The sequence below is a fragment of the Fusarium falciforme genome, chromosome 1, assembly GCF_026873545.1.
Source record: "Fusarium falciforme chromosome 1, complete sequence".
Classification (NCBI taxonomy): Eukaryota; Fungi; Ascomycota; class Sordariomycetes; order Hypocreales; family Nectriaceae; genus Fusarium; species Fusarium falciforme.
In genome coordinates, this window is record NC_070544.1 from 4,748,903 (window position 1) to 4,775,389 (window position 26,487).

At 53.6% G+C, this 26,487-nt stretch overlaps 10 protein-coding genes across 10 annotated transcripts; 8 read left to right on the plus strand and 2 right to left on the minus strand.

Annotated features, from left to right (window-relative positions):
* Positions 1–438: 438 nt before the first annotated feature.
* Positions 439–4,313, minus strand: NCS54_00133700 (Hypothetical protein; the record flags this gene model as incomplete). The annotated part of the gene is made up of 3 exons (XM_053146966.1): positions 439–549; positions 705–1,043; positions 1,119–4,313. The coding sequence occupies 3 exons, from the start codon at positions 4,311–4,313 to the stop codon at positions 439–441; spliced, it is 3,645 nt and encodes a 1,214-aa protein (XP_053002941.1).
* A 3,259-nt stretch (positions 4,314–7,572) lies between these two features.
* NCS54_00133800 (FAD-binding FR-type domain-containing protein) lies at positions 7,573–9,348 on the plus strand (the record flags this gene model as incomplete). The annotated part of the gene is made up of 3 exons (XM_053146967.1): positions 7,573–7,685; positions 7,736–9,219; positions 9,272–9,348. The coding sequence occupies 3 exons, from the start codon at positions 7,573–7,575 to the stop codon at positions 9,346–9,348; spliced, it is 1,674 nt and encodes a 557-aa protein (XP_053002942.1).
* Positions 9,349–9,521: 173 nt separating this feature from the next.
* Positions 9,522–10,368, minus strand: NCS54_00133900 (Hypothetical protein; the record flags this gene model as incomplete). Its single annotated transcript, XM_053146968.1, has 2 exons — positions 9,522–9,921; positions 9,974–10,368. The coding sequence occupies 2 exons, from the start codon at positions 10,366–10,368 to the stop codon at positions 9,522–9,524; spliced, it is 795 nt and encodes a 264-aa protein (XP_053002943.1).
* Positions 10,369–12,091: 1,723 nt separating this feature from the next.
* On the plus strand, positions 12,092–12,748 carry NCS54_00134000 (Protein SYM1; the record flags this gene model as incomplete). Its single annotated transcript, XM_053146969.1, has 3 exons — positions 12,092–12,111; positions 12,189–12,349; positions 12,405–12,748. The coding sequence occupies 3 exons, from the start codon at positions 12,092–12,094 to the stop codon at positions 12,746–12,748; spliced, it is 525 nt and encodes a 174-aa protein (XP_053002944.1).
* A 679-nt stretch (positions 12,749–13,427) lies between these two features.
* NCS54_00134100 (DUF1713 domain-containing protein) lies at positions 13,428–14,573 on the plus strand (the record flags this gene model as incomplete). Its single annotated transcript, XM_053146970.1, has 2 exons — positions 13,428–13,836; positions 13,897–14,573. Exons 1-2 carry the CDS (start codon positions 13,506–13,508, stop codon positions 14,571–14,573), a joined length of 1,008 nt encoding a protein of 335 aa, XP_053002945.1. The 5' UTR covers positions 13,428–13,505.
* Positions 14,574–15,287: 714 nt separating this feature from the next.
* On the plus strand, positions 15,288–18,651 carry NCS54_00134200 (RNA cytidine acetyltransferase; the record flags this gene model as incomplete). The annotated part of the gene is made up of 4 exons (XM_053146971.1): positions 15,288–15,304; positions 15,361–15,555; positions 15,610–18,396; positions 18,447–18,651. 4 exons carry the CDS (start codon positions 15,288–15,290, stop codon positions 18,649–18,651), a joined length of 3,204 nt encoding a protein of 1,067 aa, XP_053002946.1.
* Positions 18,652–19,149: 498 nt separating this feature from the next.
* On the plus strand, positions 19,150–19,977 carry NCS54_00134300 (Hypothetical protein; the record flags this gene model as incomplete). The annotated part of the gene is made up of 1 exon (XM_053146972.1): positions 19,150–19,977. One exon carries the CDS (start codon positions 19,150–19,152, stop codon positions 19,975–19,977), a length of 828 nt encoding a protein of 275 aa, XP_053002947.1.
* A 644-nt stretch (positions 19,978–20,621) lies between these two features.
* On the plus strand, positions 20,622–21,413 carry NCS54_00134400 (Hypothetical protein; the record flags this gene model as incomplete). The annotated part of the gene is made up of 1 exon (XM_053146973.1): positions 20,622–21,413. The coding sequence occupies one exon, from the start codon at positions 20,622–20,624 to the stop codon at positions 21,411–21,413; it is 792 nt and encodes a 263-aa protein (XP_053002948.1).
* A 756-nt stretch (positions 21,414–22,169) lies between these two features.
* On the plus strand, positions 22,170–23,006 carry NCS54_00134500 (Hypothetical protein; the record flags this gene model as incomplete). The annotated part of the gene is made up of 1 exon (XM_053146974.1): positions 22,170–23,006. One exon carries the CDS (start codon positions 22,170–22,172, stop codon positions 23,004–23,006), a length of 837 nt encoding a protein of 278 aa, XP_053002949.1.
* A 1,680-nt stretch (positions 23,007–24,686) lies between these two features.
* On the plus strand, positions 24,687–26,177 carry NCS54_00134600 (JmjC domain-containing protein; the record flags this gene model as incomplete). Its single annotated transcript, XM_053146975.1, has 1 exon — positions 24,687–26,177. The coding sequence occupies one exon, from the start codon at positions 24,687–24,689 to the stop codon at positions 26,175–26,177; it is 1,491 nt and encodes a 496-aa protein (XP_053002950.1).
* Between the last annotated feature and the right edge of the window lie 310 nt (positions 26,178–26,487).

Here is a 26,487-nt window from a genome sequence, read left to right on the forward strand (position 1 = left end):
CATAGACGGTTCACCATTTTTGGGAGAAAAAACGGGATCACCCGCATATGCCGGCGGGATCGGATGGGAGGGGGGCAAAGGAAGAAACTATTTGGATCACGACGACTTGGGATGGCATGATTTGATTAGCAGGAGGTCGGCATTTGGAGGTGGCATGTTTTTAATGAGCCATGTGGTAAGTAAAGTACAGTAGGTAGGCAACGATGAATGATGGATGATACCTCTTTTTTGTTATACCGCCTTTCTCGATATGACGCTCGACAAGCATCTTGAATCCTCATTACCCCGACACTCCTCGCTTGCTTGTTTACTTGCTTCTTGCTAACTGATAGATCCATTTTACCCATCATGTTACACAGCCTCTCTTGCTCTTGTGCGCCGGCACCGGCATATCCACTCTTCCCTTCGGCATGTCGCTTGGCTGGTGCGTGGCTTGCCCTAGACCTCGGTCTCGATCCCAGGTTGCTTGGACGAATGCTCCAAGACGCTAGACGCCTTATCCCCAACGCGGTCGAACTTGTGCTTGATCCACTTTGCCGTACGCGGGATCTAGGCCCATCTGTCAGTCCCACGTTGTTTCTTGCATCATGCCTTTGATGCACACGCCCCCTCCTCGCTTGCCTGCTTTGCTTTGCTTTGGACAGCCAAAATAGAAGCACGACAGACGAGGAAATTGGACAGGCACAAGGGGATCCGGAGCTTACCTTCCACTGCATGAGTCCCCGGTGCTGCCGATGCAGACGCTTGTCCCGACGTCGATAGTCGCGGAGCTGATCGATGGGACCCTGTTTGTTTCCAGCACTGCCGTCGGGGATGTCAGAGTCCTCTCCGTCTGAGTCGGAGGAAGATGAGGAGCTCGAGTCCGAATTGCTCCCGATCGATGGTGGGCGGCGCGCTGCCCCAGACGACTCACCTTCAGAGTCGACTATGCCGGCCTCCCTCTCTATACGTCCGGCTTCGAGGTTGTCGCGTGCGGTTTCAATAACCTCGACTACATTGCGGAGGTGCTCGTCGCGGCGTGTCCAACGAGAGTGGGCGCTTCCCTGTGACGGGGTTAGCATCTGTGAGCTGTCACCTGCCTCCAAGAGTTGCAGTGGTGTCGACAAGGGACTATTTACCAAACCAGACCAGAATGTCACCTTCAACTTGATGGTGCCAAGCTTCTCGCCGCACTCTTTGAGACAACAAGCTGTAGCACGGCGGAAGTCACCCTTCCATATTGGCAGCTCCAGCTCTGTCTCTTCCTCATCTGCAATATCCTTGAGCCAGAGGACGGAGAACGCAGCCGTGTCGTCCCCAAAGAAGCCCTTATCACGAAAGGCAATTGATAGACAGCTGCTATATCTTGATTGGACAGCCAGAGCGAGCGGCCTATCTCGCTTCGACCTCCATGTCACCATCCCTTCATTCTCTCCATCCTCAGTGTACATCTTGGCTGCGCTGATGCTGGTTCGAAACTTGAGCTTTGACGAGCGAAGATCCTTGGGGCAGTTGTCAACCGTTACTGTTGGCTGAACCTCGATGGTGCCGTACTGCCAGCCCAGGAGGCTTCGCGGCGCCTGCAGTTGGACACTGCGCCAGACCATTGAGAGACGGATGCGTCCGTGGCCAATGCCGCCTGACAAGGGCCAGAAGCCCATGACCTGTGAGCGCTCACGGAAGAGCTCAGAAAGTGGTAGGTGGACAATTCCCAGTAAGGGATCGTCCTCCTTCAGCCGGGCATCGCGTACAGTGACAAACACCTCGGCTTCACGCCAATCACGTACGAAACGTTCACATCCTGCGTTATAGAATGGTTTAGCGTTTTGAGGCTTCGTCCTCGTCTTGAATGTCTTGCGATGGTTGAGGATGATAGTGCAGTAAGCGCTCGGCAGACCATCACCAGAATCCTCCTCATCCGTCGCCTCAGCATCGTTCGAGGCTTGCCGCTTGTTGAGACGATCCAGCTCGAGGCCTGTGATGTTGTGGATCTGAATGCTGAAAAGACCACTGGGGTAGCCATCAGGGGGTGGTGCCGAGATGATCATGGCGTCCTGCTCAGTTTTCAACTCTTGGGCCTTTTGCTGTTCGAGTTCGTTGATGTCTTGTTCCTTCTTGCCCTCCTTGAGCATGGTCTCTCGGAGTTTACGTTCGCAAGATTTGTCCACCTTCTCTTTGAGCTGTTCCATGGTGCGAATTTCGGGATCGTGAGTTTGTCGCTCAAATTGATCTTGCTGGATTCTGGTCTTGGAGTAGTAACCGACACTCCATTCGAGCTTGCCAGGCATGTTGTCGCCCGACTTGAGAGCCCTGAAGCCGTCCTGTCGAGTCGACATCCGCCCGTTGGTGCTGTCGCTCTTCATCAGCTCCTTTATCCTGACCTCGATTCGTCCAAGATCATCGTCTGCAGTGAGTCTATCGGAATCCCAGAGTTGAATACGCAATCTCTCATCGATATTCAGCTCCTGTGGCGTCACCAAAACGAAGCAGGTCTCGTCCCAATATGGTTCCATCTCGTTCTCAAGCACGCGCGTGGACCAGACCGGCTTGCCAAACTTGGCCCAGCCAACAGAGACATAGGGGTCTGAACTGCCGTCCTTGACAAGCGGAATACCAGAGTCGCCCATTTTGAAATCATATCCGCGCTTGATGTTCACAACAATTACACCAACGGCGTTGGTATCCTTCTTGAAGTCGTCACCAGCCAACATGTCCTTGAGGTCAAGGGTAAGGCTCTTGGGGGCGACATATTCAGCCATGGCAGCGTCAACGGCGGTTTGAACAAAGTTGCTGATAAAAGGCACATCCATGATGTTGATGGCGTGCTTGCTCAGGGGCACACAGCTCAGGTTGACCCTGGGCTGTCCGAGAAAGGTGATTGTGCAGAGGGCGAAGAATGGCGGATCAGGGGTAAGCTGGAGGCGCATTCGCATCGTGCCAATGATGCCCTGAAGATCCACCCAGACCGGAATCTTGATGTTTCCGGGCAAGTAAAAGGCAAGGTACAGATGCATATCCTTGGTGCGCTCCTTGAGAGACTTGGAACTAGATCGAGTTCGGTAGGCAAATGCGACTTCGAGGTTGATAAAGTCACCCTCCTCTGCTTCCATACCATCCTGGACAATGTTGCTGCTATCGGTTTCACCGTCCTTCTTCTCAGTATCGTTGTCACTCTGCTCTGCAGTCATGAGTTTCCCATCTTCACCAACTGCCCTGGCGGCAGCACCAGTAGGAAGCCACCGGATGCCAAGGATTCGCAACGCCTCGCTGCCCTGGCCAATATCCTCTACGCTGACCATCCGGATGAGTTTGGGTAGTGAAGCCTGCATAACGTCTTCCAAGGTGTCTGCGAGACTGGCAAAGAGGTCGGGGTTGATGAGAGGCCACACAGAGCCAAGAAGGGAATTCAACCAAACGGTAGTCTCAGTGTCGTGGTTCTTGGATGCCTTGATAACGCCTCGCCGATGAGCGTCCCAGACTTCGTCCTGGAAAATGTTGTTGATCTTATTCGCCATCCATTCTCGGACGGACACAATGAGGAACCAAACAGATGCCGTACATGCTGCGGCTAACACGATCCAAAGCATACCCCCTCCCACAGCCGATGCCCAACCTCCAACCGGAAGTAAGTCCTCTCTCAAGGTTCGTTCAAAGGAAAATGTTCCGGCGATGACCGTTGCGATAGCTGCAAGTCCAAATGTGACACCACGTTTGCTGATCTGCGCCATCTCGAGTCGAAGAGCATCGAAGTCTGGTGGTGGAAATAGCTCGCCCATGGCATCATGGCTCTGCTGGATGTCCTGATGTTCCTCCTGAAGCTGGGTTTGGGACTTGTTTTTCCCATCAAGACCGGTTGCTGTCCGCTGAGTCGTGCCAAAGGAAGGATGGTTGACTCCTACCTCCTTGAGTGCTTCATCGGTGAAATCGTGTATGGTGACAGGGAGGTGAGTAACTGGGTCGGTGACTTCTCGTTCTGCCCTCTCCTTTCTATTCTTCTTCATCTCCTTTCTCCTCTTTTTGGGATCAGACGACTGTCCTTCAATCTGAGAGGTATCCTTGATGCCCTCAAATTCCTCGTCATCCTGACCCTTGTCGATGTCATCTTGCTTGGCGTCTTCCGACTCTGGACGTGGCCCGGGGTCTTCTCTTGACTTCTGTTGCGATAGATAGTCATTAGTCCCGCTTCCCTCTGGAACACCATTGCTCTTGTTCAGTGCCTCTTCTTGTCGAGCTGCCCTCTCTTCTCGGTACTTGGATATTGTGGGGATAGGGTTCCTGGCGCTATATGGAGCTGTGTAGCGGCGGTGCTCCTCAGCATCATCCTTGCCAGACATTGCGGGGGTGTTATGCTCTCGTAGTGGTCAAGCTCCGTAGCGACAGGATGATGCAATTGGCAAAGAGATGAGATTCGACACTGAAATGTCTTGGGAGAAGTGAAAGAAAGAAGTCGAGAAAGCCTCAAGCTGTTGCTTACGAAAAGGCAGTCGAGCTCCAGCCTCAATCCCCATCATCCATGTGGCATGGCAGGCAGGATTGAGGCGGATGAGGTGGCCCTACGTCATCAATTGGTGGCATGGCACGTGCCGTGTTTCCATCTTGGCGGTGCCATAGTGCCCAGATAAACAAGCCTTCCTCGCATAAAGCAAAGATTTTGAAGCTTGGCGAGCGAATTCTTGATGTCAACACTTGGCGATAGTTTGGGACTGTTTTTTTTCTCCGGCGATTGAGTTATGAGGCTAACCAATACATGGACGGAACGGGCGTTGGTAGAGTTAGTGGACTAGCTGATCACGAGTCTAAGCCAGTACAGCATCCATGCTGTGTGATCCAGCTAGCTCCAGGTACAGTTCAACGGTCATCGATGCATTATTACTCAGATAGAATGAGATTTTAATTGGTTCTTGGAAAAACAAAAACCAGAATGCAAAAGACTGCCTGACACCACCAACACGTCAGTGCAGGAGGTGAAATCAAGCTTGCTCGACAAGAAGCGGGGCATCGAGATCGTCTGTGGGAACCCGCTCGGGGAATTGATGAATTCGACAATGATCATCATGGATCTGGTTGGTAGAGTTGCCAGTTTCATCATGAGGACTAAGTAAGTTTCTCGTCTCGATCTGAAGCAAGGATCGATAGACTCAGCTGCTCTTTGCGGAGTGGTAACACAAACTAACAGTGCTTGGACTGCTCTTAGCATGTAGCATATTGTTAGGTAGAGCTACTATATCGGGAAGACTAACTTGACTTGGAAGGAACTGATGGTCACAGTTGCAGGCTAAAACTACCTAATCGTTGATATCCTCTGGAGGGCATCCCCTTCCGGCTCCTGGCCGTCACCTCTCCATCCAACCGGCCCCACTCCTCCGAAGCGGAGTCGGACCCCGACCAGAGCGGCGGCCGTTTCGGGGCTGAGGGAGTCGAGGGTTTCGTGTGACGGCAAGGGTCCAGTTACAGCCCAATCCGGCCCGTCTATGCGGCTACACTCGAAAAGAGACCAAGGCTATGTTTTCTAAATCCTTCGTCTGACACTCAGCGCGTATACCACGAGTCAGACGATCGCCTCTCCTTTATCACAGCGAGGGTGTCGAGTCACACGCAGTGTGAAAGAAAAGAAAGCTGAAAAATCATCACATGATCACATCTAGCTGTTCTTAGTGATAGCTTGGGTTGGATTGGATTGGATGCCAAACCAGGGGTCAACAGTTGAGACGCTCGGTTCAATGCGACGACGAGAGCGGTCTGGCAGCCCATGTGGATCAACCAAGGGGGACAGCCTGCGACGATGACAAGAGACCATGGCCTAGCAGATTATGAGTCTAATGTGAGGGAGACGACAGATGTGCGGCATGGATGGACGTTATTGATCGGATGACAGTCATTCGATTCCTCTTGGAATCGCTACACGATGGGTTTCTTGGAATTGATGCACACTCATCTTGGCTGTGATGAGGTGCCGCCATGCTGACAGTCACTCTCTAGTAGCTGGGCTCTCACTAACGTTAGATTGCTTTGCTTTTTAGAGATAACGTAGGGCAGAACAACCAACAACACAAATCGAGTTTCCAGCTCGTCGGGCCAACATGATGACGGCAATCCGGTTCAACTTGCAGATCATGCCCGTCCCTCTCCCAAGGAACCGGTACCGGTAACCTCTTTCCACCCATGACTTCGCCGCGTTGAGTAGAAAAAAACTCGGTACGGGTCAGAGGGGCTCGGTTAGCCAGCTTCAGCAGGCCAAGCGTGTAACTAGCGCCGTCACAGTGCATCTTGCCAAGCCCTATGCAGACGGGAGCAGGGGTCGACCAGACCCAGTCGGGGGAGGCTGGCACGGCTGGGCAGGGAGACGGAGGCTCGCCGTTGGCTACGTCTTGGGCCTCTAAGCGCCCGGGGACGAGCCCATGCCCAGGGCAATCACAGGTCCAGGGGGACCCGACACTCGACTCCAGGGCTCTTCAGTGGCTGGATGCTCCTCAGATCGAGTGTTCCAAATATACTCGGCCAGTCAGAGGGCGCAGAGGACGGATGCCCAGGCCTCTAATAGGCGCCCGCGATGCGATATGCAACCAATTCTTTTACCATCCCATGGATGAGGGTGGATGGGGCTGCTGTCGCCTCGTGGAATCCCATGATGGGTTGGCACCATGGTCATGGATCGATCATCTCTGTCTGTCAACGATGAGGACAAAAACAGTTTGGTCCCCAATTTCTTCCTCTTTGATCTTTTCTATCCGAATAATTCCTCCCCCTCCCCTCCCCCAGAGAGGTCTGTCCCTTTGACGCTCTGCTGCGACAGTTCAGAACTCCACTTTGGTCTCCCCCCCGCGAAACACCACCCATCGTCAAAGCGCCCTCTCACACCCGGCGTCTCAAACCCAACTCGACGAAACCCGCTACGATTTGGATCTTTGTACTGGACCCCTTCTCTGACGTTTCAACTCACCCTCGACAACCGTCTACCAGGGCACTTCTCGGCATTCCCCTTTCCCGTACAGCCTAATACCGTCTCGCAAAGGGAAAACGACGCCGGTGATTGGGAAGTCTGCGCTATCGAGAGAGCCAGAGTCGCACCAGAATCCGGATCGCGCCTCTTCCTTTTCCGACTCGACTCCTTGCTCTGTCGATCTTGGCCCCGAATATCCTCGTCCTTGGCTAGGGTCGCCTTCTCTGGCCTCGTTTATCAACCTGGTTCTTCCCCCGGATTCTCGCTGCTCTCATCTCTTCCTCCGCCGTCTCACTGTCGTCGACTCCTCGCCCCCTCCGAGTCCACAGGATCATTCCCTTCGTCGGCCGCTCAGCCATTACCTTCGCTTCCATTCGCTGCTGGATCAGTCTAAACTTTCTTTTTTATTAATTCCTTTCGATCGTTGGTTTGGTTTCGTCATCCTCCGCTGGTAAAGCAGGGTTGACGTGGATGTAATTGGGATTGTGTCAACCAACTCGGCATCACACGACGGTTTATCTGATCAGTCGCTTGGAAGCTTTCTGAAGCATTACTTTGCTTCACCTCTTTGGCACTCTCTGAGTCTTGTCGCCGGTCGACTTGCACTCTCTAAACCTCTCATCCTCACAAAATCCGATACACCAACCGCCAAGATGGGCGCACCACTCAGCTATGGCGAATTAATACGGAAGCAGTTCACGCCCACCAAGCTGTTCTTTCACTTCCTCTTCTGGAGCTTTCACTGGGGCATCTTTGCCTATGGATGGTGAGTCTATGTTTCTGGAAAACCGCCTTCATCGCTAACCATCACTTCAGGTGGAAGCAGGCTGCTGATGCCCGACTTGCGGGTCTCAACACACTCAAGTTCTCAGTCTGGATCTCCCGTGGCGCCGGTCTCGTTCTGAGCGTCGACTGCATGTTGATCCTTCTCCCGGTCTGCAGAACTATTATGCGATGGGTTCGACCCAAGATTCGATTCCTCCCTCTCGACGAGAACCTGTGGATGCATCGCCAGCTCGCATACTCCATCCTCCTCTTCACCACCCTCCACACCGGCGCTCACTATGTCAACTTCTACAACGTCGAATTGACCCAGATCCGACCCGTTTCCGCCCTTCAGATTCACTATGCCCAGGCTGGTGGCATCACTGGTCATGTTATGCTTCTCTGCATGCTACTCATGTACACGACCGCCCACGCTCGTATTCGTCAGCAGTCCTTTGAGACTTTCTGGTACACTCACCATCTTTTTATCCCGTTTTTCCTTGGTCTCTACACTCATACCGTGGGATGCTTCGTGCGAGATACTCCCGACGCCATCTCTCCTTTTGCTGGTGATGAGTACTGGGCCCACTGCATCGGTTACCTGGGATGGCGATGGGAGCTCTGGACCGGCGGTTTCTACCTGATCGAGCGTCTCTGGCGCGAGGTCCGAGCCCGCCGTGAGACCAAGATCACTCGAGTCGTCCGACACCCCTACGATGTGGTTGAGATTCAGTTCCACAAGCCTTCGTTCAAGTACAAGGCCGGCCAGTGGCTCTTCATCCAGGTTCCTTCTCTCTCCAAGTATCAGTGGCACCCGTTCACCATCACTTCGTGCCCCTTCGACCCCTATGTGTCGATTCACGTCCGTCAGGTTGGAGACTTTACCCGCGAATTGGGTGATGCACTTGGTGCTGGTGCTGCTCAGGCCAAGCTCTACGATGATGTCGACCCGATGGGCATGTACGAGGTCGCTCTTCAGAACGGCGACCAGATGCCCGCTCTCCGTGTCGATGGACCCTACGGTGCTCCCGCTGAGGACGTCTTTGAGAACGAAATCGCCGTCCTCATCGGTACTGGTATTGGTGTCACCCCCTGGGCGGCTATCCTCAAGAACATCTGGCACCTGCGCAACTCTCCCAACCCTCCCCGCCGTCTCCGCCGAGTCGAGTTCATCTGGGTTTGCAAGGATACTGGCTCTTTCGAGTGGTTCCAGACTCTTCTGTCTTCGCTCGAGGAGCAGTCAACTGAGGCCGCCCGCGTTCCCGGCAGCACAGGTGTCGAGTTCCTCAAGATCCACACCTACCTCACCCAGAAGCTCGATATCGATACAGCCCAGAACATTGTGCTCAACAGTGTCGGCGCCCAGATGGATCCCCTGACGGAGCTGCAGTCTCGCACCAACTTTGGCCGACCCGACTTTAAGCGCCTGTTTGCCACCATGCGTAACGGCATCCTGGACCGGACGTATATCAACGGACTTGAGAGTCACATGCGGACGACTGTTGGTGTTTACTTCTGCGGTCCTTCTTCAGCAGGTTAGTTCCCTCCCCCCTAGCCATGTCTCTGCCTCATACTAACTGTATCCAGCTCGTGATATCAAGACTGCTTGTAAGTCTGCTACGGTCAAGGACGTCGAGTTCCGTTTCTGGAAGGAGCACTTTTAAGGTTAGGATTGAATTGAGCTGTATTTCTATTTATGTAATCCCGAGATACCATCACTATAGCATTCTGCCCGCGCAAATGGGTATGTAGATAATGAAACCAGTCACGTCGTCACAACGCCCCCCCAAAGCCATGTTCTCCACCTCCTTAGTATCTTATCCTAGCAGCCGTCCAACTATGAACCCCATGGAGACACAGGCTCCTCTCGAGACGGTGGCGTAGTCGTCTTGCTCTTGCGGCTGTTCTTCCTCCTCACCTCAACAGCCTCTGGCACAACATTGGCGGCTGCAGCCTCAGCCTCAGCCTCAGCAGCCTCCTCAGCAGCACGGTCCAGAGCCTGCTCATCCTCTTCGTCATGATACCGGTGCTCTTCGTCGACAAACAAGGTGGCATACTCCCCATGTCGCTGCTGTCGGATACGCTCCAGCCAGGGCAGTTCGGGGAAATCTGGTCGGAGCCGGTGGTTGCAGTTGGGGCAGTCGGGCGGGAGTGTTCTCCAGGCGAGCCATTGGACGAGGCTGTGGATAGCGAGGCCCGTGTAGAAAGCTTCCAGGGCAAGAAGGAGGTGGATGAGACTGGGTCTAGTCAGCATGCTTACACTGGGAGATGAGCTGAGGAACAACTAACAAGTTGACCAGCAGAGGAATAGTTGCATAGGCAGCCAGCATACTCAGCGAAGCTGAATCGCCCTTTGAGATCCATGTAAAGACCAAAACGACCATAAAGGCGGCAGAGAGTATCACGTCGCAAACAAAGACCAGTACAGGGTGCGACAGCCTCAGGGCAAGTCCAGTATCATCATCGCGTCGACGAAGCAGAAACACACCGCCACTAGCAGAAAACGCAAGAGGGACGAGGCCGACCGCGGGAACGGGGTTGTGCGAGAGGATGCCGTGGGCCAGGCAGAGGGGAAACGCGGGGAGAAATGAGGCGATGGTGATGAGACGGAACGTCCTGTGCGAGCGTGGCGGCTGGTGGTGAGCCACCGTCGAGTCGGCCTCTGAGGGGGCGGTGCTGGGCATTTTTTGTCTCGGTATGTGCGCTCAGAGTTGAGATCGAAAAGCTGGCTTGTACGGGGTTTGAGAGAGGGTCATGTTGCGCGAACGCGGTGGCTGGTGTGAGGCATTCGTGATCAGACCCTGGTTAGTAGGGCGGCTACATATCATCATGGGTGGTCTGACCAATGGTGAAGCCTTCGGTTGTTTGGGGTTTGACTGATTCGGTAGAGGAGCAAATGAGATGATTTCTTGGGTAGATATCCATTATTTCAACTCTTTTTCTCGTCAACCAAATCCTACCTTGATCTTCTGCATCTATTCATCCTCATGAGCACGGTGATGCTTCAGGGTCCTCGGTGAGAGATTGGCCCGACCACACGTGGGGTAACGCAGGGTCCTTGTTCGCCGGGGTCAACGAGATAAGCTTCATCAGACGTTGTGCCCCCATTGACGAGAATGATGTTTCGGGAGAGAAGATATTGGACGTAGTAAGTGAAGAGTGAAGATGCATATATCCGTCTCGCTGCCGCGTCTAGCTCCCATTTGGGAAATTGTCTCAGTTGCTAGTTGCACTGGGAGTTTGGCCAACACCGGTTAGCCGCCCTGAGGCAATTTGCAATGCTTCATCTTGGCTTAGCCGGTATCGCCATCAGTGATGGTAGAGGGAGAAACGCCAACTTCTTACGCGAGCCGAGGTGCTCTAGATATTGATGCATCTCGGAGCCTAGGAACACGCCGAAGTCCCGGCGTCAAGCGATGAGAGCGCCTGATAACCAACTCTAGATCCATTTCTATGCAGTTGCAATGTGCGGAGAAGACGCCCATCACAGCAAAGCAACCGTCCTCATTGGTCTCGCCCCTTTGGACAGACTTGAAACTCCACAGTAGATTCAATCTCACAGGCTCACGAGAACGGATCGACTTTTCTTTTCTTCTTTGCAAGCCCGCTAGTCCAGGTCGAAATCCTAGCTGCCTGGAGTAGAGAAAGCCCGCTATCCAAGCCAGGAAACTCCGCATCCCGTCCCATCCCATTCATTCCATTGATGAGGCATGGCCATGCAGTAATCGTGCACCTCATCTCTCAGTAAACTCATAAAAGCACCAGACGCCATCTTCGTAATCGGACATCGGTGTGCATTAAACCGAGATGGCGAGTTTAACCGGGCGGATCTCTTGGTGGTGAGGATAGTGCTCATCAGGAAACACAAAAACTCTGGAGCCCCTAGAGAGGAAACCAAGGCCACCTCAGGTCGACTCCTATCAAACGCCGACTTCGCTACGTCATGATACTTGTGCTGTAGCTGTTTGCCGCTCTAGTACCTGAATCGTACTTTTTTTTTTTCTTCCCCCTTCGCAAAACAACGGTACCGCGTAATCAAACTCGACAAAAAAAAAAAAAAAAGAAACGCCATCTTCCCTTCTCCAATTTCTTCTCTTGATACCTACCGTTGTTTCCTTTCCTCCGCGAGTTGGGGTATTTCCCGCCTGACTACCTTACCTGCAGCAGCCTCACGTCCTCTCGCCAATCGTCGCATAGACGCGTCTCTCGCCCAACGTTGTGGCGTACATTGACCAAAAGGCTCGGAGTTGGGGAATCCTAGAGGCGCGCGCCCTGCCGGTCTCTTTCTCTCTCCCAAAAAGCCAAAGCGAAAAGGATTTTTGAGTGAATTTTAAACTTTGGCCAAGATCCAAAGCAGATCCATTCTTCGTTCCTCGATTCGCCCAGAGAGTCAAATCCACCGTCGCAATGGCTTCTTTTATTCGTTGGTATGTCTTCTAGAATGCTTCACTCAGGCACGTCCCATCATCTGTCGCAACGTCCGTGCTGACCCTGGATCGCTCAGGTACAACGCCCGGCTGGCCGCTCGCCCGCTGCTCACTCAGAGCGTCACCACAGCGGTGCTCTTTGCTACTGGTGATATCACGGCTCAGCAGCTCGTCGAGAAGAAGGGCATGGAGAAGCATGACTTGGTTCGAACAGGTCGCATGGCCCTGTACGGTGGCTGTGAGTATCTCCAACGGTAATTCACTATTTCGAATCCTTAACTAACTCTTCATAGTCGTCTTTGGCCCCGTTGCGACAACCTGGTTTGGTTTCCTCGCTCGCAACGTCAACGCGCGCAACAAGAAGGTTGAAACTCTCGCCCGTGTGGCTTGCGATCAGCTTCTCTTTGCACCCGTCATGATCGGCGTCTTCCTTGGCAGCATGGCCACCATGGAAGGCAACAGCCCCAAGCAACGAGTCGAGACCACCTGGTGGCCGGCGCTCAAGGCTAACTGGATGCTCTGGCCCTTTGTCCAGGTCATCAACTTCTCCTTCATCCCCCTCCAGCACCGAGTCTTCTTTGCCAACATCGTGTCGATCGGTTGGAACTCCTACCTGAGCTGGATCAATAACCGGTAATCAGCCATATCGGATTATTCGAAAGCATCTTTGCCGTTTACTTTGAGACATAGACATAGAAGTGTGTTCATGTTCGCGTCAAGATAGCATCTGTTTCGGTTGATTTCGGGATAAAAGGTCACCAGGAAAGGATAAGAAGGGAAAGGAAAGAAAGAGAGAGCGAGCATCGCATCTTGAAGACTCAGACCATGTTTCTGATAGACCAAATTCATCATTGTACAGTAAGCAATTCAAAGTCCACTAGTTGGATCTACCTTGTCTCGTCCGACTTATCTTACGAGTGCGGGATGAGCCGCTAAGCCTCATGGCGCAACGACGATATCTCTCCTCATGATGTGCTCAGCCATTGCGGCAACAATAACATGAATGCGCTCATGGAATCATGCCAAAATGACCAAAATAGGATCACAGAGGCCAAATAAATGGCCATTAGCTTCTATCCCGCCTTTTTGAGTCACTTATTGCCTTGCTTCAGTTCAGCTGCGGAGAAGCCCCGTGATCAATCAAGGTGCAGCGGTTGGGAGACCTTAGTTGCCAGTCCCGTTATCGCTTGCTGCCTTAGGCCACAAGCAGTTTAGCGCCACTCCCCGTCCACTCACGTCCACTCACCCATCACAGCGAGCGCAGCCTTTTCCGAGCGGCCAAATCCGGGTTTTGAAGATACAACCGACACCATCAGGAAGTCGTCACGACCTCCAAAACACCCTCTCTCCTCCATCGACAACCTCTGCGGACTGCCAGCGCCGCGGTAACAGCCATGTTGCCCTCCTCGGTGCGGCGTGTCGCCTCCTCCGCCATCTCCTCCGCCCCTCAGACCGGCGTCATCTCTGCCCTCGCCTCCTCGGCTCCCAAGGCCATCCCCGTCTTTATTCGCAACCAGCAGCGACGATGCTCCTCCTCCAAGCCCTCGAGATCTGATAACGGCTCCAACGAAATCTCGGCCGGCCAGTCGGTCCCCGCCTCGACCGCGAGCCCCAAGTCTGGCACTGAGAAGCGGAAACGCAAGAGCAGCAAGGATGCCTCCGAACGAGCGGCTTCTGTCAAGAAGTTGCCCAGCGTCCCCAACACGCACCACATGTCGCAAGAAGGTAGGTCATCGGGTGTCTCAATGGTGGATTTTCGTATGGCATTTGCTGACTATGGTCCAGCTCTCGGTCTATCAAGTTTCTTCTCGCTACATAGGCCCATCTCGGTCACACAAACGATGCCCCGAGCTGTGACTGATGAGCACTTTGCTTCCATTTTCACCTCCCGAACCAGGAACAACAAGATGTCCGACACCATGTCGACTCTTTCCGACACTATCGACCAGCTGGAAGGCCCCATGGCCCAGATGACCATCGGACAGCAGGAGGGACAGGATTCCATGCACAAGGTTGATATCAAGAACGCCGACGGCAGCGAGTCGAGCATGTACCTCCAGATCGACACCATGTCGGGCGAGTTCCTCCCTTTCCGACCGCCACCGCTGCCCCAACCGCAGTCCGCTGCCGAGACGGACGGTGCCGTCGCCGAGGCTGAGGCCGCCGAGGAGGTTCCCCAGCACCGCGTCTACAAGGCCCTCTTCACCATTGAGGAGTCAACCGACCCCGATGGCCAGATCCGCATCATGGCCCATAGCCCCCGAATCATGCAGGACGCCCAGCCCCGGAGCTTCCTCGAGCGACTCGCCCTCCGCCAGCTCAAGTTTGACGAGGCCCAGGGCCGCCGCGACATGCACGCCATCAGCGTCAAGCGACAACGAAAACTCAAGATGAAGAAGAAGAAGTACAAGAAGCTCATGAAGCGGACGCGAGTCCTGCGCCGCAAGTTGGACCGAACTTAGAGGACTGTGTTTTTATGCTCCCCCACCCCTTGCTCGACTGCTATTTCCTTTTCTCTCTCACACACACATGAGCATTCGAAGGGGTTATTCATTCGTGGTGTCTGGGCATGGAAGGTGATGAATTGTCTTTGTGGAACTGTGGCAGTGCGCTGTAAGGCTTTTCATCTTACTATAGACTCGCGCAGGTAACAATCATCATTGCAAATGAGCTGAGCCGTTTCCACATGGTGACTGCAGTCTCCCAAACAAGACGATACTGTATAACTAGCTGTAAAATTCACTCTCTTTCTTCTTGTTCAAGTTTGATCCTCGTGAAATATTTCTAGAAGTCCTGAACCTGATTTGATCAGGTCAGTGTGATCGAAAACCATGGCTTTTATGATCTCATATGAGTATACAAGGGGGAAATATCGAATGATACAACTCCTGAATTCAATTTCAAAGTCAAATACAAAGCCACGACCAAAGCCAATCATCGGCGTTGCGAATGTGGTTGAATTTCAATAGTCCACCGAGGTGAGTCGCAGGTGAGCACTCGGTCAAGCGGCCCTAACGGTGAGACCCCCACTTAGAGATCCTCACCGAGTTCACCGCCCGGCAGAAAGTCCCCGACCGCCAAAATTTTGGATTTTTGACCCAGTCCCACCTCGAGACGAGATCGCATATGCGCCAGCGTATTTTCAAAGCGATTGGCCTGTGGAAAATCCAGCAACCATGGCGCGCAAAGTTGTGTAAGTGAACTAACTGCTAGGCCTGCTAATCATATATGCTGACGGCGAGAATATAGAGACTCGCGCATCCAGGCGCTCATCAAGAATGGAGTGCAGGAGAAGAAGAGAAGCTTCTTCGTGGTGGTGGGAGACAAGTCCAAGGACATTATCGTGAACCTGCACTATATCATGGCCCAGGCGTCGCAGGCCACGCCGAACCAGAACAATTCGGTCCTGTGGGCGTACAAGCACAAGCTCCTTGGCTTTACCAGGTATGCTCCCGAGGCCCCTCTGCCCAATGCCACGAGCTAACGCGAGGACGACAGTCACCGGAAGAAGCGCGAGACAAAGATCAAGAAGGAGATCAAGCGAGGCATCCGCGAGGCGAACCAGGAAGACCCCTTCGAGCTGTTTGTGTCGCTGCACAACATCCGATACACCTACTACAAGGAGACGGACAAGATCCTGGGTCAGACCTTTGGCATGTGCATTCTGCAGGACTTTGAGGCCATCACACCCAACACGCTTGCGCGAACGATCGAGACTGTTGAGGGTGGCGGTATGGTCATTCTGCTGCTCAAGGGAATGAACAGCTTGAAGCAGCTCTACAACCTGTCCATGGACGTCCACTCGCGGTACAGGACCGAGGCCCACGACGACGTGGTTGCGCGATTCAACGAGCGCTTCATCCTTTCGCTGGGTGGCTGCAACTCGTGTCTGGTCATTGACGATGAGATGAACGTGCTTCCCATCTCCGGTGGCAAGGGCGTAAAAGCTCTTCCCCCTGCTGACCTGGACCAGCCCAAGTCCGAGTCGCAGGCTGAGCTCGAGGCCGTCAAGGAGCAGAATGAGGACCGACAGCCTGTGGGATCTCTTATCTCCCTTGCCAGGACCCTCGATCAGGCCAAGGCCCTCATCACTTTCACAGATGCGATCGCTGAGAAGACGCTGCGAAGCACCGTTGCCCTGACTGCAGCTCGAGGTCGAGGAAAGTCTGCTGCTCTTGGTGTTGCTGTCGCAGCCGCTGTCGCATACGGATACAGCAACATCTTCATTACCTCTCCCTCGCCCGAGAACTTGAAGACCCTCTTCGAGTTTGTTTTCAAGGGCTTCGACGCCCTGGGATACGCTGACCACGCCGACTACTCCATCATCCAGAGCACCAACCCCGATTTCAACAAGGCCATTGTTCGAGTCAACATCCACCGACAACACCGACAGACGATCCAGTACATCCGACCTCAGGACGCCCACGTGCTAGGACAGGCTGAGCTGGTGGTGATCGATGAGGCTGCCGCTATTCCTCTGCCGCTTGTGCGGAAGCTGATGGGTCCTTACCTGGTGTTTATGGCCTCCACCATCAACGGTTACGAAGGAACTGGTCGATCTCTGTCTCTGAAGCTGATCAAGCAGCTCAGGGAACAGTCACGCTCCGCCTCCTCAACCGGCGAGGGTACTGAGCTTGCGGATCGCTCAACTGGCAGGGCCTCAAAGGAGGAGTTCCAGGCTGGCCGAAAGTTGCGAGAGATCACCCTCTCCGAGCCCATTCGATACGCCCAAGGAGATGCCGTCGAGAAGTGGCTCAACACCCTGCTCTGCCTCGATGCCACCCTGCCCAAGGCAAAGTCCAACATCAACGGCTGCCCGGATCCCACACAATGTCAGCTTCTGAACGTCAACCGAGATACCCTGTTTTCTTTCCATCCCGTATCAGAGAAGTTCTTGCAGCAGATGGTTGCTCTGTACGTTGCCAGCCATTACAAGAACTCACCAGATGACCTGCAGCTCATGAGTGATGCTCCCGCCCATGAGTTGTTCGTTCTTGTTCCCCCTGTCTCCGAGGATAGCACAAGATTGCCAGAGCCGCTTTGCGTGATTCAAGTGTCACTGGAAGGAAAGATTAGCAGACAGAGTGTTCTCAACAGTCTAAGCCGAGGACAACGGCCAAACGGTGATCTCATCCCCTGGTTGGTCAGCCAGCAGTTCCAAGACGAGGACTTTGCTTCTCTGTCTGGTGCTCGAGTTGTTCGCATTGCCACGAACCCCGAGTATGTCTCTATGGGATACGGTACAAAGGCGCTGGAGCTCCTTACCGATTATTATGAAGGCCGGTTCGCCAACCTGTCCGAGGATGAGGACCAGGCCATGGAGGATGCCATGACTCGAGTTACCGATGCGGATCTGGCCAATGCATCTCTGCTTGACGACGATATCAAAGTGAGGGATATTAACAAGATGCCTCCTCTGTTCTCCAAGCTCTCGGAGAAGAAGCCCGAGAGACTTGACTACATCGGTGTGAGCTACGGCTTGACACCTCCTCTGCACAAGTTCTGGAAGCGGGCATCTTTCTCTCCTGTGTACCTCCGCCAGACCGCCAACGACCTTACTGGAGAGCACACTTGCGTTATGCTGCGACCGCTTGAGAACAGTGATGACCGCAGCTGGCTCGGTGCCTTCTCCCGGGATTTCCACAAGCGATTCCTGTCTCTGCTCTCGTACCAGTTCGGCTCATTCCCTGCCATCAGTGCTCTCAGCATTGACGAGTCTGCCAATGCTGGTGCCAAGCTAGACTCAACCGAGATCCAGCCTTTGACCAAGGTGGAGCTCGACAGGCTCTTGAGTCCTTTCGATCTGAAGCGACTCGAGTCGTACGCCAACAACATGCTCGACTACCACGTTGTGCTTGATCTGATCCCGACCATCGCCAACCTCTACTTCACCGGCCGCCTCAAGTCTGACATCAAGTTGACGGGTGTCCAGCAGTGCATTCTGCTCGCTATCGGTCTGCAGCACAAGGACGTAGATGTCGTGTCTCAAGAACTCTCCCTGCCCTCGTCTCAGCTCCTTGCCATGTTCATCAAGATCCTGCGCAAGGTGACCGGACACTTTGCAACCCTTGTCTCGGAGGCCGTTGATGCCGAGCTCCCCAAGGCCGAGCGCCTCGGTGTGACTCGTGAGAATGCCAGCGGAGCTCACGACGACGAGATTGTGGATGACCGATTCGTGCCTTTGGCTACTACGCTCGACGATGAACTGGAGGAGGGTGGTGATGAGGCGTTGAGGGAGCTCAAGAAGAAGCAAAGGGAGCTTATTGACTCTTTGCCCCTTGACCAGTGAGTTTTTCCTGCTAAACAGTGAGACGTATATAGCTAACGAGTTCAAGGTATGAGATCGACGGCGACGCTCCGGCGTGGGAAGAGGCGGAAAAGCAAGTTCTGAGCGCAACCAAGCAGGGCAAGTCGAACCCCGTGGTCAGCGTCAAGGCGGCCAAGCAGAAGCGCAAGGTCGGCCAGACGGCGAGCGAGGTGTACGAGGAGGCATTTGGCGACAAGAGGAAAAAGGCCAAGAAGGCGAAAAAGTCTGCGTGATTGGGTTGAGTTCATTCTAGGTTTCATCCATGGAAAGGCGTTTTTGCTCAAGTATAGAGGGGATGTGTGTGTTTAATCGAGACACTGCTTGTTGTTGAATACATTACAATTCGAGATCCAACGCGATGATTCCACTGCAGCCAGGCACACTTCAAACGTGAGATTAAACTCCAATGCACCTCATTATTGGGAACTCCTTGAATAGCTATGTTTTGCTAGCATCTGCCCGAGCTTGGCAAAATCGTCTCCTCTAACTTCCAGTTGCGTACTCCTCACCACCCAGGCAGTGAATCATAGTCACTCCAACGAGGGGATGAATCACAGTCGTTCAGATTCGTCTACATATACCATCTCGATTCTCAATTTCTTCTCTTCTTTCTTTTCCTCCTTTCCTCTTCACCTCTCATCCCCTTCACCACCTCCACTCCTTCACATCCCCCCCTCAACTCCAGCATCACCCCTCTCTTCTCACTTCAACTTTTAAAGACACCATCGACAATGAGCAACTCGAAGCGCCCCATCCCAGTCAGCGACGAGCTCCGCGACCAGCTCGAAGGTCATCTCGACGACTTGGTCAACTCTGGAGACGTCGAGCTCCCCCCTGGCAAGCGCATCCGTCTGAACCGCGCAGGCATTCCCAAGCTGGTCAAGGTGTCGACTCCCACCATTTCGATGCAGCGAATCCTTCAAGTCTACCACCACATTGCCGGCTTCCATTTCACCCGCTCTGTTGAATGGCGTGTGTTTAAAACCGAGCTCAATGAGCTCAGAAGCGACGAGAGACTGCGCGCCAGCACCACTCACGTCGACCTCTTGCGACGCATCGAAGCCGTACAAAAGCTCATCGTGGAGGATTTCGAAACCTTGGTCGACCTTGCTCAGGAGCTGAAGGATTCCCCTGACCACATTAAGAACGCCAAGTTTGCCGTCGGTCTTCCTCAACTCGTCGGTCGAATTCTCAACGAAGCGCCCGAGCGCGCCGTCAAGCAAACCGAATATCAGGTCATGGACATGTGGATCAACCTAGAGAAGTTCCACCGTGGTGTTTATGTTCTCGTCGAACACATTCGCCAATGCCACCGCGACGCCAGAGCGAACCCTGACCACCAATGTCACTTTGGAAGGCTCGCGGCGCACTGTCTCAAGTCTTTGGTGGCAGTTTTGGCGCCATGGGATCCACGAAACGACATGGACCACGAAGTGTTTCGGTCTCTGAAGGAGAGAGCCGACGGGATTCGTCGCGGCAACCGAGAGGCGTCGCCTGAGGTCAACGGTGAAGTCGACGACGGGACTGAAGATGGGACTGAAGACGGGGCCGAAAACTAAACTTGCAGTCAACCACGAAAAGATGTGACGGCGGTGGGCTGAGGTTCACATTGCAGTGACGACGCAGGTCATGGGTGGTCGGAAGGGAAAGGACATTACTCACTGAGCTGTTTTTGGGGTCAAATTTCGAGGTCAACTATCTGGGGAATGGGAGGTCAATGGCGGCGTTTGACTGGGGACGGCCACGACGGCCACGACGGCCACGACGGCCACGACGGCCACGACGACGGGCTGATGGGTAGGCACGGGCGTCATGATTTGAGCGTCAAGGTCAGCAGATCCATGGATAGTTTTGGGCTCTAAACAATATGTGCTTCCTAAAACAATGTGCTTGAATCATATCTCGAGTGAAGAAGTAAGAACATATTTCTCTGTTCTCTTAACATCGCGAGAACATGTTCACCCAGAGACTTTGTCCCAGAATAGACTCCCCAGCTGCGCCATACTTAAACACTCTGCTCCTTCACAGGGCAGGGGCTTTCAAACTAGAAGGTCACTCAAGCCGTCGTTTATTTGTCTTCCCGGTACGTCAATTTCTCTTTTATCGAGACTCACGTCGGGTAGCCAGCTGCCCTTCTTTCTCAAGACATCCGTCGACCATATCGTCTTTCAACCAAACAAACACTGGACGACTCCATTACAACATGTCATCATCAGAAGCCCCGACGGGCCCCATTGATACCGACCTTGATTCTCAAAATCTCCTCAGCTCTCGTTTAGATGAGCTCGTCCGCTCCGGTGCTTTGACGGTCGGTCAGGGTCATGAGCTAACGCTTGACAAGGACGGCCTTCCCATTGTAAGTGACGTCGACCTAAAGACAAGGGTCAAGAAAAATCCGGAGCAGCAGAGATTGGATGATATCATCCAGTTCCTCGAATCACCCGTCGCCCCTCAGTCTGTGGATTGGACCAGGGCCCGGAAGGCCCTTTGCCAGTTGAGGGATCAGGGTGTTTCCCGCGAAGGGGATGCCGATATTATAGCGTGGAATATAGCCATGGATGCTCACAAATTCACAATGCAAAGCCTTGAGCTCTTGGAGAGTCTTCTTGAGCTTCTCGAGGCCAAGAAATTAGATGCCGATCGACTGAAACGGATCAATGAAGTGGCTCACGATTTCCCGGGGCACGCATGCGATCTAGTCGGCATCTCCACCCCTGACGATATAGATGACAATATATGGGACGATGGCCTGGCAGAAATGGTTCTGGACAAGAGCATTGAAGTATACCGATGCATCAATGAGGCCTGGTCAGCGCTCCGTGACGGCCAACGACGAGGCTTCCTAGGATCGTCGACCGAGCCCGAGCGGTACCTCCGTCGCTTTCTCGACCTTGATGTGATCAAGGCACTGAAGGGATGGAGGGACCACGATGCTTTTGTGATCCTGGAGCGCAAGGTTATTACAGCTCATCGATTGCGACAGGCATCGACCTAAACCAAGATTGTCTTTGTCCAATGTCCACAGTAACTTTAATCATAGCCACTCATTAGACTAGTTTACCTTGACAAGGAAAATTAAAATGTAACTCAATCCATTTAATACCTATACCAGGCTCCAAGGGACTCTGTGCTTGTCAGCTTGCTAGCACGCTATGCCATGACCCCTTTCAAAGCCCCATGTCCTCTTTCGATCTACAATTTGACCGACAGACGAATCCAATTAGAAAAGAAACAAACGGCACGCTTGGTAGTGCGCAGTGAAGTCACTATCAGTCAACTCCACCCGGCACTGCTGGCCAGTGTTCGCCTCTGGCGGATATTGACATCAGTGAATCACTGCCTCCGGGCTCACCCATCTTGCACCTCATTCTCATGTCTTCCCTCCTTTCCCTCTTTTTAAATCGGCTTCTCTCTCTCGCTCTTTTTCTCTTCCTTCTTCTACTAGAGCCAGGCTTCCCTCTCTCCATAACACAACGCCAGCCGCACGACCCTCCGCGCAGGTTTACCTCCTCTGCCTTCCAGATATCCCGGCCTCTCGACCTGAGCGCCTATTTCTCACCTCGTCAGTCTCTTTGCCGTCTCTGGTCCATAGAATCTGTCTGGTTGGCACGCACTTTCGGCACATGACGGTGCTAGACCATTAACTCTCAAGTCTTCCCACCCCAGGTCCGCCCAGCTTCACGACATTCCTAAGCACCCCAATCAGTCAACAACTTGGAGGGTTCGCCTCGCGCAGCGCGCAATCGAGAAAATGAGCGCCAACGAGAAGCGGAAGTTTGCCAGCGCCGACGAAATGCAAGAGCATGTCAACGACCTTGTTGCGTCTGGTGCTATCGTCCTTGGGGATGGAAAGCGTCTCAAGGTTGGGGACGACGGTCTTCTCCAAGTCACTGATCCTGATCAGAACCCAATTCCGATGTCTTCTTGTAGTCCACGGAAGAGACTGATCAACACTGTTAACTACCTAGAATCCCCAGATGGACCCAAGTCAGCCGGCTGGTGCAAGGCTCTCGCCAAACTTCACCAGATGCTCGAGAAGAACGATGTGCATGGGATTCGGTTGGATTCCCGCGTTTGGGACGCCTGTAAAGCCGCCAATGACGAGGCAACCGATGACATCGCCTACATGGACATACTTTACCATCGCCTCCGGTACGGAGGCATGGTGAATGAATGGATCGACAACGACTATGAGTTCTACCAGTTCCCACAGCGCGCCTGTCGTCTCCTAGGCATTGAAAACCTTGATAGCTTCGGCTGGCAAGTTTGGGACGATGGCTTGGCTGACCAGATGTTGGAGAAAGATCTGGGGGCATACAGGCTCATCCAGAGAGGCTTCCATTACCTCCAAGAGGCCAGAGCGAGCGAGATGGATTGTGGTGCCCACTCAGCGGATAAAAAGGCATCAAATTATGTGAAGCTCTTTCGGAAACTCGAGTCGGTGAAGGCAATCGACGCGGTTGCGGAAACCGAGGAGTTTCTTATCCTCGAGCGCAAGGGGAAAACAGCCAAACGCGTCCAAGAGGCCAGACAGGCCAGAAAAGCCGAAGCTACACGAGTCAAATTGGAGGGGGCGTGTTCGGACTAAACTTCACGGCATTGAAATCGCTCCCTCCAGTCTTTGATCTTACACTCTCTGGCTTTGGGTTGGCACACCCATGCACGAAAAGGGAGACTACTGGAGGATCTACTTGACGACCATTCGGACACCGGGTTGAGAAGGCTTCGAATGCCTTTAATCTCGCGATTGGGGATGTTTCGGTCAGGGGACTTGTTTCATCATGAGGAGATTGTATTTGCTGATTCGGAAAAACAGGCAAAGAGATCTTGGTACGAGCTGACGAATGCGCGGGAAAGGGCGAGACAACTTTCAGGTTGCCCATAATGTCCCTAGGTAACCAATTGCAATGCAGTTAGAGGCTACAGGTTCTTTGGACGATAATTCACATCTCGCTGAGTACCTACTGATGTTCCGTGCCTTGTATTGCGAATCTGCAAAGCGCCGACAGCCTTGCGGCAGATGCTGTCTTGTACAACGCTTTGGCGACATAGAATACCATGTCCTTTTCCGCCCTAGACAAAGAAATGAGCTGGGGGCTGCAGAATAGAAGCAGTTGGCCGGTTCTCGTCACAGCTCACGTAGCAGCCGCACCGCGACGTGGCTTACAAGGCAATCTGCCGTCAAAGGAGATGCATTCTGATTGATAAACAACGTTCAAGATCCTTGTCAGGGTGGTAACACGGGTATAAGATGGGGAACAGACAGGGTCTTGGCGCCGATCTCTGCTGGCCGTGGCCATTTTTAGCCACAGGTGTCTCTCCACTGCCGCCATGATTTTGTCTGGCTCTCAAGGCCGCGATCGCAGCCGGCGGCGTTTACCATTTGGCTGGAAAAACTCTGACCGTAGGCGGCGTCACCGGTTGAGTCCATTAAAGGGGTTGGCACCGATGAGGGACGGCCTTCAGTTCACTAATACATTTTCCAGAGCATTTCCTCTCCCTGGTAATCGCAGTCTAGTCGCCCTCCTCTCACGTTTGCTTCCCATCTCCCTCCTTGGTCACATTCTCTTCCTTTTTTTTCTTCCGTGTTGCCCCGCGCTAGTCAGGGGCCCTTGCAGGTGGCCTTCCGCTAGAACACAGTACGTACACGCAGGAGCTTCCACTGAGGAAGGAGGTCTCCCCGCTTCCACCCAATTGTTCGCCTGGAGCTGCTTCCGACTGGGCCCTCCTTCCTTCCTTCCACGGGTTGGCTGACGGTCTGGGCTGCGCCTGCTGCGGCTCTGTCCCAGTGTCAGTGAGTGTCAGCGCGGGCAGCCAGAGACATGCGTCGGGTCGGGTGTGTGTGGCGGAAGGCGCTCCCAACCCACAGAGTATAGTACCTGCACTCCTGCACTCCTGCACTCCCCGCTAGGCTCTCGTTAGTGTCTTTTTTTCGCTTCTCACACGGGGACTCTTTCTCTAGCCTCATTTTCCCTCTTGCTCAAGGGTTGGAGTTGCGCACAAAAAAAGTTGCTCGCCCTTTGCGCCCTTGAGGATCTCCTCTACCGTCGCCTGGCCGTCGTCATCGTCTGCGGCGCTTTCTGCCGTCGAGGATGCGCATACTGCATCCCTTGCTATTTTAACTTTGCAGCTCTGGCCTGTGTCCTGTGTCTTAGGTGGCGACTGCCCTCCATCATCCCTCACCTTCCCACCCTCTCTCAACTTCACCGTCCGCAAAACCTCACCGCTGGCCTGTCGCAACTGCGCAACGGGCCCTCCCCCGGCTTCAATGGAGGTCCAACCACCGTCGCATGAGGCGGCGACTCCTCCTTTTCATTCTCACGAGCCTATCGTGCATCATCAGCTTCCACTCGAGCCTCTTTACAGTCCCTGGCTCCCGAGTGAGCAGGGTTCAATCCCCGCCAGTTTGCTCCCAGACGTCATCGAACCGACGCAATCTGCCCAGCAGGACATCGCGCCCGCGGTTCAAGAGGCTCAAGAGCCTCGGCTACCAGAAATCGCCTCAAATGATCCGCCTGCGCCTCGCGAAACTCCGTCTGCCTCTTCAAACCCTCAGCTGCCAGCAGATAGTTGGGATGCGAGCTCGACCCTTAGTGAACCAGCGCCCATTGATTGTCCAATCGACCACGACTATGACGGACCTCAAGGCCACAGCGTGCTGCGGCTCAAGCCGACCATCAACCAATGGAACGACTTTCCCGCCATTCTTGCCTCTGCCAGACATCTCGGGGCCGATGAAGATGGCTGTTTCAAAGTGATCCTCCCGCAGGAGCTGCATGAGGAGCTTCCAGAAAAGAATTCCCAAAAAGTTGCAGCAAATGCCTACCGACCCACCCAGATCAAGAAGAACAGCTTCTGGCGAGTCGACACTGTCCCTTCCGAAGGCACCTTTTCTTCCGACGTGACGGGTCCAGAGTGCACCGCCAGTGCTCTGGACGCCATTGACCAGCTGAGAAAGATGTTCCGCAAGAATGACCACAAGCAGATCCGCAATGTTCGTTATCGGGTTGATGTTCCTGCATGGACCACCGAGCAACGAAGGCAAGCGGGTGTTCCAGAAAAGAGCCCCATACATCCTCTCAAAGGAGACAAACTGGAGAACACAAGAGCCATTATCCCTGGGATTCACACGCCTTATGTGTACGAATCAGGTCCGCATTTCGGAGCGAGCTTCCAGATTCATGCCGAGGACTTCCGACTTGTCTCCTTGAACCACCTCTACAAGGGCCGCAAGATCTGGATCGTGGTGCCGTCCACGGCAGTCGACGTGGCCGAGGAAGCTCTCGGCCGAAAAGGCAAATGCTCGCAGTTTATGCGCCACCGGGCTGAATTCTTTTTCCCTCAGAAGCTCGAAAAGCTGGGCATCCCCTTTCGCATCGTTGACCAGCGCCCTGGTGAGACCATAGTGATTCTGCCGGATGCGTACCACGAGGGCTTCAGCACGGGATATACCATTGCCGAGGCCAAGAACTATGCCGACGATGCATGGACTACCGACACATATCAGCCATGCGAGATCAAGTGTCAACTTGCCACGGCAATTCCGGCCGAGCTCCTGAGACCCTTGCAGGAGGGCGAGACGCAGCTGGATCTCTGCGCCAGTTACGAACTCATGTCACAACAAACAACACCAGCATCAGTTACAACACCGGTGTCGGTACCAACGCCGGTGCTAGCGCCAACACCATCTGAACCAGTGAAGCGGCGTTATGAAGGCGAAGAACGGGATAATGGCGATATCAAACGGGTCAAGGAATAGAGCGGCGCATGGGTTCATCTGGTTTTTCTTGGTCTTACGGAGTTGGTTTTGTTGCCATGGCTATGATACAATCTGCTGGAGACGGATGGGGTTTTGGTTTGGAAGGGATTCGGGATACCCATGAGACCCGGCGTATGTGATACTATCATGGCATTTGCCATGATTCACGGGACCGGTTCTCTTTTTTGTTTCGTCTTCACAGTGCTGTCAAGACAGCCAGGGGAAGGCTATGCATAGTAATGGGTTGATGGACAAGGCGTTCATATTAAGTCTCATCATACGTCATTTATCATTACTCCCGCTCGCCGTC